The sequence below is a fragment of the Rutilus rutilus genome, assembly GCF_951802725.1.
Source record: "Rutilus rutilus genome assembly, chromosome: 12".
Classification (NCBI taxonomy): Eukaryota; Metazoa; Chordata; class Actinopteri; order Cypriniformes; family Leuciscidae; genus Rutilus; species Rutilus rutilus.
The window spans coordinates 17,658,308-17,672,687 of NC_140217.1; the positions used below are offsets into that span (position 1 = coordinate 17,658,308).

Below are 14,380 nucleotides of genomic sequence, written 5' to 3' on the forward strand. Positions count from 1 at the left end.
GATATAAAAGATTGGATGACGCGTAATTTCTTTTTATTAAATCCAGACAAGACAGAGGTATTACTTATCGGTTCAAAAAACCGCCCACAAAACCTTTCACAATACAACTTTAACATCGTAGGATGTCCTGTTACTTTATCCTCTACAGCAGGGGTGGGCAACTTCGGTCCTGGAGGGCCACTGTCCTACAGAGTTTAGCTCCAACCCTGAAAAAAATCACCTGCCTGTAATTTTCCAGTAATCCTGAGGACCTTGATTAGCTTGTTCAGGTGTGTTTGATTAGGGTTGAAGCTAAACTCTGTAGGACAGTGGCCCTCCAGGACCGAAGTTGCCCACCCCTGCTCTACAGTAAAAGACCTGGGTGTTATACTCGATTGCAACCTGTCTTTCGAAAATCATATTTCGTATTTCATATGTTACAAAAACAGCCTTTTTCCACCTTAGAAACATTGCTAAGCTACGTAATATGCTATCAGTTTCTGATGCAGAAAAGTTAGTTCATGCATTCATGACCTCGAGACTAGATTACTGTAATGCTTTATTAGCTGGTTGTCCTGCATCCTCAATAAACAAGCTACAGTTAGTCCAAAATGCCGCCGCTAGAGTTCTTACTAGATCAAGAAAATATGATCATATAACACCGATTTTATCATCACTGCATTGGTTACCTATAAAGTTCCGTATTAATTACAAGGTATTGCTACTGACTTATAAAGCCCTAAACGGCCTAGCTCCAGTCTATTTAACGGATCTTCTGTCGCCCTATAATCCATCGCGCTCTTTAAGATCACTAAATTCAAGGCTTTTGGTCATACCTAGGATATCCAGAACCACCAAAGGAGGGAGAGCATTTTCACATTTAGCCCCAAAACTCTGGAATAGTCTTCCTGATACTGTTCGTTGCTCAGACTCGCTCTCCCAGTTTAAAACTAGATTAAAGTCGCATCTCTTCAGCCAGGCATTCATATAATATTTTTAATCTTACAGTTCAAACTACAATCCGGCCTCTAGTTCATAAATGCCAGAGGAGAACTGGCCCCTGACTGAGCCTGGGTTCTCCCAAGGTTTTTTTTTTTCTCCATTGGGTCACCTGATGGAGTTTTAGGACACCATTAGGTCACTTGATGGAGTTTTTCGGTTCCTTGCCACTGTTGCCTTTGGCTTGCTCAGTTGGGGATATTTTGGGGATATTTAATTTGATTTTATCAATCAATAAATTCCACTAGAAACAAACCTTGTTGTATTATTTTAATTTAATACTGTGAAGCTGCTTTGATACAATCTGTATTGTAAAAAGCGCTATACAAATATACTTGACTTGACTTGACTTGACTCTCTTCCTTCTTTTCGCCGGTGAGTGACGCACGCGAACGGGGCGCGAGGGGCGGGGTAGCTTTCTTGTAACGTAAAGAAAGCTAGCACCGAGACCGTCCGTTTCTGACATCCCCTGTGAATGGCGCAGTTTGCGCGGCACAAGCAAAGGGAGAGAGAGCGCGAAGAGGGGCGAGTAGCCAGAGAGCGTCATCATGTTTGTATCGGCGTTAGTTTGCAGGCGTGCATGTATTGTAACAGGCTCGTTTACTGCAATATTGATATTCCCAGGGGCGAGTAGCCTGTTTGTCTATGATCAGCGTAGCGTTTTTAACATCTTGGAACATCATCAGAGAATGCCCTTTTAATTGGTCGTTTCAGTCATTGTGAGTCACGTATCGTAGCAACGATGACGACAAGTGACAACAGCGGGAAATGCAAAAATGACTTGAATTGCTTGAATTGCATATTTTATATTTTCTTTATTAGCTGTTTTTTATGTATTATTGTTTTGCACTGGAAAGAAAGTTAACTATAATGGAAGTATAATTATATAAAGATATTTGCACTACACGTCCTTAAATGTTGTCTATTTAAAAAAATAAAAAAATAAAATTGCACTGGAAAGAACATTCTAGAAGTCTAATTCTATTGAATAAGTTCGCACAAGGCTACAGAAAACTGTTGTGCTTATTTTTCTTCAAATGCAGTCTAAGCTGATGAGTTTTCAATATGTTGTATATGTTTAAGTTTATAAACTAAACAAATCCATGGTTCATTGTTGGCAAAATGATCATGATAGCCTTTATATTTCACATATATGTGGTTCAGTCTTGTATATTGATTAGGCCTACTTTGCTATTCTATAAATATAGGCCTAATAAGTTGTATTATAATATGCTATAATATATGAAATATATTTATCTAAATGTATCAATTAGTTTCCACAATATTCACCAGAAGTCATCATTTCAGGGGTTATTTTTCAACATTTTCTTCCGTGGGGGCATGTCACATCTGTCACAAACTGTAAAAATTGAGAAAACGAAATACCTTTCTGATATTATCTTGAATAATTCTAACAAACCTCAAGCTCTTTTTAGTACAATTAATGCTGTACTAAATGGGCCTACCTCTCAACTAACTTGTTCTTACTCATATCCAGATGTCTGTGAGAAGTTTTCACCTTTTATAGGTAAGATAGAAAATATTAGAGCACATATTTTACCTTCCTCTGAGGACCCTTCTATTATTGTCACCTGCCCTGCTGTTTTTAACCAGTTTGAGCCTGTGTCTTTATCTTTTATGAAAGATATAACTGATCAAATGAAATCATCCGCCTGTTTTACAGATGTTGTCCCTCCACGTTTTTTAAAACAAGTTTTTGAAACTATTGGGCCCAAAATTCTAGGAATTATAAATAGCAGTCTGACCACAGGTGTTGTACCACAGGGCTTCAAACATGCAGTAGTACAACCACTAATAAAAAAAAACAATCTTGACGCATCAGTTTTCTCCAATTACCGACCTATTTCTAAACTTCCATTTCTTTAGAAAATACTGGAGAAAGCTGTATGTATACAGTTGCAATCTTTTTTGGATTTACATGGAATTTTGGAGTTGTTTCAGTCTGGATTTAAAGCCCATCATAGTACAGAAACTACACTCTTAAAAGTTTTTAACAACCTCGTATTGATTACAGACTCAGGAGATTCTGCTATTCTAATGCTGTTAGACCTTACAGCTGCATTTGATACTATTGATCATAATATTCTGATCTCTAGGTTGGACCACTGTGTTGGTATCAAAGGTATTGCTCTAGAGTGGTTTAGGTCGTATCTGTCCGATAGGAAGTTTTCGGTTTGCCTTGGAGACTTTGTGTCCCCAATGGCACCTTTTCCTTGTGGAGTCCCTCAGGGGTCTATTCTTGGCCTGATGCTGTTTTCCCTGTACATCCTTCCTCTGGGGTCTATCCTGAGAAAGCATGGCATTTCGTTTCACTGTTATGCAGACGACACACAACTTTATCTGCCATTGAAACGAAATGATAATAGCTCTGTAAATTATTGTTGGACTGCCTCGCAGACATTAAAGCCTGGATGGCCATGAATTTTTTACATTTTAATAGTAAAACTGAAATTGAGATATCTGGCCCAAGTAGTCCCGACCTACCTTTCTGACCTTATACAACAACATGTTCCATCTAGGTCTCTTAGGTCGGCAGATTGTATGCTCTTGGCTGTTCCTAGAGTAAGGCTGAAACATAGGGGAGATCGGGCCTTTTCAGGTGTGGCCCCTAAACCATGGAATAATTTACCATTGTCTGTGAGGCTGGCCCCAACACTATCTGCTTTTAAATCTAGTCTTAAAACACATTTATTTTCCTTGGCTTTTAGTTCAGTTTGAGAGCTGTGTGTTTTTGTCTTTTTGATGTCATTTTATTTTTGTTGTTGTTGATTCATGATTTGGGATGTATAGCACTTTGGTCAACTTCTGTTGTTTTAAATGTGCTCTAGAAATAAACTTGACTTTGACTATTCTATTCTGCCTATTCCAAAAAAAGAAAAGAAAAAAGAAAAAAACTTGCGACTAACTGCGACTTGACAGCACTTAAGGCCCGTTCACACCAAGAATGATAACTATAAAGATAACTATAAAGATAACAATATTAGCGTCCACACCAGCGGACGATATCGTTCTGTTTATTCTAAGCATGTGCTTGTCTGCCGCTGTAAATGTTCGAGCTCGTTACAGCAGGATGGATTCTGATTGTCAATGTTTTTATTGTTCATCAGCTGGATAAAATCGTTCTGAAAGTGATTCCAACGATATCGTTTCTCAGTGCCGTTATTGTTATAGCTGTGGTGTGGACTCTGCTATTCTTTAATATTGAGAACTATATCTTTATAGTTATCATCCTTGGTGTGAACAGGCCTTTAGACCTGCATACTGTTGCCCTCTTGTTGGTTTGATTGATTATATTGTTCTCATTTGTAAGTCGCTTTGGATAAAGATTAGCCCAGGATAAAAACAATTGTGCCTATGAAGAATCCTGGTAAACTATACAGTATATGCCAGTTTGTGTGTGTGTGTGTGTGTGTGTGTGTGTGTGTGTGTGTGTGTGTGTGTGTGTGTGTGTGTGTGTGTACTCTCTCATTGGTTGATGTCTTACAGGAATGGGTCTCTCTTCTGGCTGTCTGTTGGAGTCTGGTTTGGGAAGATCGAGAGCAAGATGACTTGATGCAGGATCTGGGGATCTGGGAATACATTCATATAAGAAAAATGCATTTATGAAAGTGAAAGGCATTCTGATACACAATACAAATGAAACAGCATGCTATTGTGTACAATTCAAGAAGACAAGAGTATAGAATAAAAACAGTTACAAAGTAATCAAATAAAAGTGACCCTAAAAAATTGTTTTAATGGAAGATTTAAAAACACTAAGAGATTCTGCATGCCTAATCTCAGAGGGCAGAGATTTCCATAGTTTTGGGGCAAATGAAGAGAAAGCTCTATTACCCATTGTTGTAAAGTTTTTCTTTCTTCAAAGCAGACCAGGAGACGTTGGGATCACGTTCAAACAGAAGAGTTTCTTTATTTGAGCGCGGCTGCGGTTTCGTCCAACATAATCTAAAGTATATAAATTTACATGGTGTCTTATAGGCATTTTAGGAGGAGGGACTTGTGAAGGTGGAGACAAATTCAAACAAAGCATGTAAATGAGTATACAGGTTAAGGTAACACCCTAGACTGTGAGGGTCTGGCCAATCCAAATTCAATCAGCATAAGGCTCCAAGAGCCATTTGGGTCCGAAAGCCATTTGCAGAACAAAAGGTGAGATTCTCAGTGAATCATTCGTGTGCTAATCCCATCAGTCTGAGTGAAACTGGGGCTTCAAGAGCCATTTACAGACAATAAGGAGAAAACAGGAAAGGCAACTTTGCTGAGCAGAATCATTATCTTACCCTTAAACACTAAATACAATATTCTTTACCGTGATGTTATGTAAGGAAGCATATTTGAAATAGATTCTTAAATTTGAATCCTTCACCATAAACAATTTGGCTGTCAAGCTTCAGAAGAGCAGAGATCACTCACTGGGGTGTAGGAGGTTAAGAGCTCTAACAAATACTGAGGAGCCAAACCACGCAAAGCCTTGCAGGTAAGCATGAGAATTTTCAATTCAAAACGAATGACAACATGGGGCATAGTCTTCTGTTTCTGATTTTTTTAAGATGATTTTTTTAAACAGTATTCTGGACATGAGGATAATGTGTTAAATTATCATCAAATATCACTCCCAAACTGAGTTTTGTTTGGAACTCCAGAATAGAGCCATCCACATTTAAGGTAAAATACTTTCTGTAGGCTGGTGGAGTGAGCCAATGAACATAACCTCAGACTGCTCACTGTTAAAACAAAGAAAATTGATATCCATTTTATTCCTCATAAATACCTTGATATAAAGGCCATAGCCACATTATCAGATATCAGATTTTTAAATATATGCAAATCTGAATGTTCTGGATAAAAATGAAAGTTAAAGGGCACCTATTATGCCCCTTTTCACAAGACGTAAAATAAGTCTCTGATGTCCCCAGAGTGTGTATGTTAAGTTTTAGCTCAAAATACCCAACAGAAAATTTTTTACAGCATGTTTCAATTGTCATTTTTTGGGGCTCAGAAAAACGCACCGTTTTAGTGTGTATCCCTTTAAATGCAAATTAACTGCTGCTGCCGGCCCAGGGGGCGGAGCCTCACGAGCTCACGCTAAGAGCCAGGACAATCTCATCTGATAATATCAAAACAGAAACTCTCAGTAGTGGTGTTCATTTCGACTCGAGTCGCACAGTAATGCCCACAGAGCCAGAGAATATATGCTGTATGGAGATATAACAGGAATAGTTTAGTTTAATTACGGTTATTTGCAGTGGTGTAGTCTACGTGATACGCAGGTATACGCCGTATACCCACTAGAAAAGGCCAAGGATTTCCGTATACCCACTTAAAAAATCGTGAGGATACGTAACAACTTCGTTTTGTGTCAGAACTTTCACTTTCATTCATAAATTCACCCCGTCAGTGTTTGTGAAGCGACACCGAATCGCGGAATCCAGTCACAAATGGAGCTTGCTAAGCAGACCGTCACGGAATTTTGCTATTTTTGAATAAATAAATCAAAAGTAGGGCTGTACAATGAATCAAATCTCGATATGGACTAACGTCTGTGAATATTGAAGTTAAAAGAGACTGCAATTGTTCTACGCGTCTCTGGGAATGAGCGCTCAATGTGTGCTCCACTATGCACTCGCACAGTTGCACACACACACACACACACGCACACACACACACACACACACACACACACACACACACACACACACACACACACACACACACTGAAGCACGCGTGACTCACGCTCGTGGTTTTTTCAGCGTTTCACTGTATTGAGACATGATGTAGGATAGGATACACATGTGCACTTTCATCGCAGAGCTGCTATGAGAGTCACTGCACGAGAATTTCACCATTTCATTTGATAAAACTATCGTCATTCAATCTTATAGTTTCATAAGTTAGCCTACACATAGAAACTGTAATGTCTTCACAACAACCTGTCAAAATAAAAGTTCGGTATAACTTGAAGAAATTATAACAGAAATATATTACTATTGCACAGAGTATACTTCAAGTAGGCCTAATAATAATAATAATAATAATAATAGTTTATTAAAACACAGAAACTCAAATGTCTACAACCCACCAAAATAAAAGTTCGGTCTAACTCAAAGAAATTAGAAAGAATTTGCACAGTAAAATTAATTTTAAAATAATAATAATAATAATAATAATAAAATCTATTAAAACGTTATTTTAAGGGAATATCACACAAGTTTTCATACATGTTTTAATTTTAAACAGTAAACTTGCCAAAACAATAACACCTTTTTTTTTTTCTTTTTTTTTTAAAACACCATTTCTAAAAGTAAATTTGTATTTGTGCCTATAATGTTTCTTTTTCTTTTTCTTTTCTTTTTTGTGAAAATGGTCAGCCTGTGCTTCAGGGACCATTCATATAACATCTAAGGCTAAATGTAGCTCTTAACTGGCTAAATTAGATGGTGATTAACACTAAACAGTAGAAAATCAGTCCAGTCTCCCCAGCTGTAAATGTCATTGGCTGTTAAAGTCTGTGTGTTAAAGTCTAATGACTGTTGCTTATAATAATCTGACATGTTGATTACACCTAATATTTCATAATGCTCTCAATGGATGAATACTGTATGCATTAGTGAGTGTGGTGGTGCTTATGGGGGGGTGACGCTCTGGGATGGGTGAGTATGAGGCGGGGGGGGGGGGGGGGGGGGTTATATTACAGTATACCCACTACAAAAAACTACACTACACCACTGGTTATTTGTCATCTGCTTTTATCCACTATTAATACAAGCCTGCTGTAGCAGACCCCGCCCGAATGATGACCAAAATATACTGATGAGTTCAATTAAGTTTATTGTACCTCACACAAAAGATGAAGCCTTAGTTTTACTCCAGAAAATCACTGTAAGCGCCGAATAAACACAGTATATAAATGCGCATTTAAGTCTTATCCATAAACTCTCTCTCTCTCCCTTTCATTATCATGGAACATACACAGCGAAATACACAAAACACTCGTTAGAACTAACAGTAAACAAATATATACACACCTTTTCAGTGGGTGCTTAATCAACTGGTAAACTGTATATCCATGACTGGATGAGCTGTCATAAAGTGCGTGCTCTCACTTTCATTTTTGCCGTGATCAGTAACGTTAGGCCTGTCGCTCCGGAGACCGTAAGCTGAATCACGAACAGTACAGATCCATCCTCGAGTAACAACGAGAGTAAATGAAGACTAAGTTCATTCTTACATCCAACAACAAAACACCTCAATCGCTTAGGAGACATTCTTGTCTACAGTTGCTCCAGCGTGGAAACAATGGCGGACTGTGTCCAGCTCACTCTGTCTATGCTCAAACTGCAGTGTCAATCAACAGTCGTGGGAGGGGCCTGTGCAAAGTGACGTCACATTGCCCCGAATCTGAGAACAGCTCGTTCTGAGACAGTGCTTATGATTTATGAGGATTTTTAAAAAAGCACTTGGTGGATTTTGATCATCATAGGGTGGTTGTGTACACACACTGCCAACACACATTTATGTTCAAACACCATGTAAAAGTGAATTTTGCATAATAGGTGCCCTTTAAGACTGAGTGATCTTAAAAGTTGACCAAGGGGAAAAATATAGTAAACGGCCCAAAATTGACCCCTGAGGAACGACAGATCGTACCAAACCCTCAGACCTGCATCTACCCATAACTAACTGCTTATGATCTAATCTAAGAGGTAGGACTTAAACCAATTTAGTGCAGTATCAGAAACACAGAAGACAGTCTCTAAATGGGTGATTAATAGAAAATGATCTAGACTGAGGAAAAACAATAAATAAAAAAATTCAAAGACAGCCATTGTCATAATACTCAGCCCTCACCTGCATATGAGAATAAACAAACAGCACAACAACATATTAGTTTTATTTAACCATGGCGATAAATGGCTAAATAAAAATAACAGTATGCAAAGAGATGCAAGAAAGAAAATCAATCGCAGTTCAGTGTGCAAATATCCCAATGACATCTGTTAGAAAAACATTTGTGGACCTTTTGGAATTACCTCGATTTCTCTATTGATTACTCTTAGATTTAACATATGGGTAACACTTTATAATAACTGCACGCTATTAATCATTAGTTAAGCATTAGTAAACAGTTAATTCGTAATTTATAAAGCATTAAAATACATCAATAAGCAGTTTATAAATACAGTTATAAATGTTTCGTTCTTGATTTTAAAGCATATCTATAATGTGTTTAATAATTGTATTTTCATACTTTATTAATGATCAATTTATAATTTCTAAATGAAGTATTGCATTATTTACAAACCGGTTATTTAGGAGTTGTCAGTGGTTCATAAGATCACTTAGAAAGTGTAAGTAAATGATTAATAAACTGTTTAAATACATATTATTATTCAGACATATAGTAATAGTTACTTAGTGTGTTAATAAATGCTTTATTAACATGTATTTCTACTGTAATTAATGGTTAATTCAGGTAGTTATAAAACATTTAGTAGTGGTCAGTTAACTATTTTTGTGAGCTCATCTAAAGTGAGGACTATTTATGCCTTGTAAAGCATTTACAAGGGAGATTTAAAGGCTGTTAAATATTTTTGTTTTGTATCACTGTGTTGTGTTTGTTTCCTTTTTCTGTTTAGAAGATAAATGAGCCTTTAAATCTCCTTTGTAAATTCTTTACAAAGCATAAATGGTCCTCACTTTAGATGAGCTCACAAAATAGTTAACTGACCACTACTAAATGCTTTATAACTACCTGCACCTACTACATTTACTTACACTTTCTAAGTGATTAATCTATGACAACACCTAGTTTGTAAATAATGGTAAATAATGTAACTGGTTTGTAAATAATGCTATACTTCATTTAGAAATGATAAATTGATCATTAATAAAGTATGAAAATACAATAATTAAACACATTATAGATATGCTTATAAATCAAGAATAAAGCATTTATAGCTGTATTTATAAACTGCTTATTAATGTCTATTAATGCTTTATAAATGATGAATTAACTGTTTAGTAATGCTTAACTAATGATTAATAGCATGCAGTTATTACAAAGTGTTACCAAAATCGGACTAAATGAATAATATACAAATAGTTTTCTTAAATTGTAATCGAAGACACTAAATAATCCTTCACAGTGCAGGCAGGAAAAAGTAAGTGAACTTAGTAATTTAGCAACTTGTTGGCCCTCTTTTAGCAGCCACAACCTAATGGTGGCAGTAAATCTAGGAGCATCACAGGCATTTCTTTTTTTTGATAGTGGTGGTTTTCCTCATGATGTCCTTTCTTACCCCTTTTCCACCAACAAGAACCGGGTGCTGGTTCAGAGCTAGAGCTATTGCCAGTTCGGAGTTGGTTCGACTGACGAGCTTACTAAGAACCGGTTTGCGTTTCCACCGGCCAGAGAGCCACAACAGAGCTATATCTTACGTCACTGCATACGTATCATGTTGCTCAGCAACGCGCGTGCGGCAGCGCCAAACACAAACACACCAGACTTGTTCGAGTCATGCATCGGCTTCTCGCAGAACGATCAGCACATGAAATCAAAGCACTGCGAAAGCGATCAAAAAGCACAAGGAGTCGTATGATCTCCAAACACTCCCGCAGCTCTGATCGGTCCACGCTGCTCCGATGCATCTCGAACAAGGCATCAACAATAATAGACGTTGCGTTACTATGGATGCTCATGGGTTTGCGAAAATAAATCGGCATCCAAACACGGCGAATCCAACGCGTTCGTGCAGCTCGCCGTAACTTACATAGACGGATATTATAATCGAGCTGCTATTAGCTCGACTAGCTGCTATTTAAAAATGGCGGTCACAAGTTTCTCTTCAGTCTTGTTGGCCACGGTAACCCCGCCCCCAGCCTCTGACGCAAGCGGTTCTTCCTTGGCTCCGTTCTAGACCCTGCAATGATTTGGTGCTACTTAAGAACCAGTTTTACTGGTTCGGAGCTGGTGCTTTGGCGGTGGAAAAACAAAGAACCGATTTGAAACTAGGCTCTGGCTCCGAACCAGCACCAGCTCTGCCTTGGTGGAAAAGGGGTATCTATGAACACCATTCTTGTTCAGTGTTTTTTTAATGAGCTTCTAACGGCAGCTGCAGTGATGCAATGGCTTACCAATTGGCGATTGGCTTTTTTATTTAGAAGGCGGGACATATTCATTTCATTGTAATCTAGTAAATGAGAAATACTTGCAGTCTTCTGGTCAACCGCTATTGAGTTAGTGTTGCTATCGAGTTAGAACCGGTGAATGCGGTTTACTACAGGTTTCAGAAAGAGAATGATGTTAGCGGCAATGAGCCAAATCAGTCGCTGTAGGAATACTTTAATGGTTGCGGACCAAGTAGCTTAATACAATAGCAAACGCAAAGATGGGAAATATAACATCATCATGTTTTAAAGAACAGTGGCTTAAAGGAGCACGCCGACTTTTTGGGACTTTGGCTTATTCACTGTATCCCCCAGAGTTAGATAAGTCCATACATATCATTTTCATCTCCGTGCGTGCAGTAACTCTGTCTGACGCACCCACCGCTAGCCTAGCTTAGCACAAAGACCGGAGGTAAACGGCTCCAGCTAGCATACTGCCTAGAGCCCTGCACGGGGCAAAACATCCAGCCCTAACCGAAACCTGGCCCGTGGTGTTCAAGCCCTAATCCGGCCCCAGCCCGAAAACGTCTGCAATTTTTCAGCCCGAACCCGGTCCGAGACCAACATCAATATCACTTTGAGCTCTCTCTGATGCGCGCTCTCTGATGCGCACTGTCTCTGCTAGACGCACACACATACACACACACGCTACTTGGTAAAATTTTATTATAGGCCTCAAACATAACTACCACCACCGACAATTATGCCCAGAAATATTAATACAGACTGTCCATTACAGAGAAGCATAAGCATGCAGTAGAGAATATTATATAGCCAAATGTGATCGAGCAGTAAATAAAGATTTACGGCCTACCTTTTTTTGATGTCAAGTAACTTTACCGAAGAACAACGTTTCAAAGAACTCTTCGCCAACTGACTAACGTTAAATAATAATAAAAATATAATAAAGACAAAAAAAATCCGTTGAACTGAGTAGGCTCATTCACTGTTTATTCGCGATCGTTGTGAAGAAAAAGAATAGCATCCACTGTTGAAGGCCAGAGAGGTAAGTGGAAAAAAATCCGGGTGGAGGGGTCTGTTTGTATATCAATCAAAGGTGGTATACAAATATTACAGTGAGAGCAATGATTTACTCTCCTGACATTGAATTTTGAAGACCATTTTATCTACCAAGGGAATTTTCACAGATATGTATTACAGTTGTAGACATTTATTCGAAGCAAACAATAAAACTGCTGCTAGATTTGCCAGTGAAGTTTTACAAAATTTTAAATCAATTTTGCCGGATGCTCCAAACTTTGTTTTCAATAACTGTGACTTAAAGAAGACTCTTAGTGATTTTTATCAGTATGTCAATTGCTATACTTGACATTATAAGATTTTAGACCTATGGATCTATCAAGGGAGCAAGCCCCCAGATACCAACCAAAAAAAGACAGGCACCATTACCACCAAAGCCTGCGGGCCCAGCTCGCCCTCCCCCTCCTCCTGTGAGAGCTCTTCGGCCTCTGCCACAACGCCAGGGCCCACACCCTCCTCCATCTGCTCGAGGTGAACCAAAAACAACTGATACCAGCTCTCAGTGATATGTGTCGGGTCCCCGTTTTGATAACAGTAACTTTCTCAAATGTTTACAGAACAAGCGGGAACCCAGTGTGCCTGTATCTTTCTCTATTGCTGTTCTATTACAAGATAGAAAGTCTAAGGCCTTCAATAGCCGTACAGCAAACCTAACTAATCTGGTGCCTATTAAACGTCAAACTAATATTGCTGTGGGGAAAAGTAAGTCTGTTAAGTTAGCACTCTTTAACATCCGCTCACTTAAAAATAAATCACTTCTAGTCAACGACTTAACCACAAACAATCTGGATTTTATGCTTCTGAATGAAACCTGGCTAGAAGACAGCTGCAGTGCAACAATCCTCAATGAAACAGACCCTCCTAACTTTACTTTTATGAGTGTCTGCAGAGCTGTTAAGAGAGGTGGGGGTCTAGCTGCTCTCTTTAAAGATATTTATCAATGTAAGCAAATATCATTTGGGAATTACTTGTCTTTCGAATATCTGTGTATTGTGTTAAAAGGTGCTCCACGCATTTTACTTATCATTATTTACAGGCCTCCAAAATACTCTCCAGCCTTTGCTGAGGACTTTACAGAACTGTTATCAACAATTACCTCAGAGTTTGACTGTTTTGCCATTGCTGGAGATTTTAACATCCATATAGATAGTGCAGAGAACAATATGGCAAAAGAAATCAAAAGTGTTTTAAAAACTTTTGATCTGACTCAGCATATACATGGACCCACACACAATCGTGGACACACTCTAGATTTACTTATCAGTAAGGGTCTAAACATTTCATCGATTGTTATTAAGGATGTAGCACTGTCTGATCATTTCTGTATTTTCTTTGATATATTGATCTCTCCTGCCATTGAAGCTAGACCTGTGTCTGTCAAGAAGAGATGCTTAAATGAGAACACTAGTGTACTATTTATGAAGGCTATATCCTTAACACCAAGCATATCTGCAGACTCTGTTGATTTTCTCCTTGATTCTTTTAACTCAAAAGTTAAAAGTGTATTTGATGATATTGCTCCTGTTAAAGTCAGGAAGAAGAGTGGCAGACAAAAAGCACCTTGGAGAAACTCAACAGCAGTGCAAAATATGAAAAGACAATGCAGAAAAGTAGAGCGCATGTGGCGGAAGACAAAACTTGTAGTCCATTATAACATCTACAAAGACAGCCTTCATGCTTTCATTATGGAACCGGGCAAAGCTAGACAGACTTTCTTCTCAAATATTATAAACAGTAATTTAAACAACACACACACTCTTTTTGCTACTGTAGAGAGACTGACAAACCCCCCAAGCCAGATTCCCAGTGAAATGCTCTCAGACAGCAAGTGCAGTGAGTTTGCTTCTTTCTTCTCTGAGAAAATCAATAATATCAGAAAGGTGATCAGCACATCCTTGAGTTGCACTGGGGTCAGACAGATCAAACCACCTGAGAAAGTAGCTACTATGTCTGATTTCAAAGAAATTGATGGCAAAATTTTGGACGAAACCGTACAGCACCTTAAAACATCAACCTGCCCTCTTGACACACTTCCCACATCATTTTTCAAAAGTGTGTTAAACAGTTTAGAAGCAGATCTTCTAGAAGTGGTAAAGGCTTCACTTCTCTCTGGGAGTTTTCCAAACTCCCTGAAAACTGCAGTTGTCAAGCCCCTCCTGAAAAAGAACAATC

The 14,380-nt window shown here is 38.4% G+C and overlaps 1 protein-coding gene across 9 annotated transcripts in view; it reads right to left on the reverse strand.

Moving 5' to 3' along the window:
• The window catches only part of LOC311300859 (centrosomal protein of 95 kDa-like), a 350,199-nt gene that overhangs the window by 161,867 nt on the left and 173,952 nt on the right, over positions 1-14,380 (reverse strand). For all 9 annotated transcript variants that reach the window (XM_084425491.1, XM_084425492.1, XM_084425490.1 and 6 more), the window contains one exon: positions 4,484-4,568. In XM_084425491.1, the coding sequence (XP_084281617.1) occupies positions 4,484-4,568 (85 nt within the window). The remainder of the gene's footprint in view (positions 1-4,483; positions 4,569-14,380) is intronic.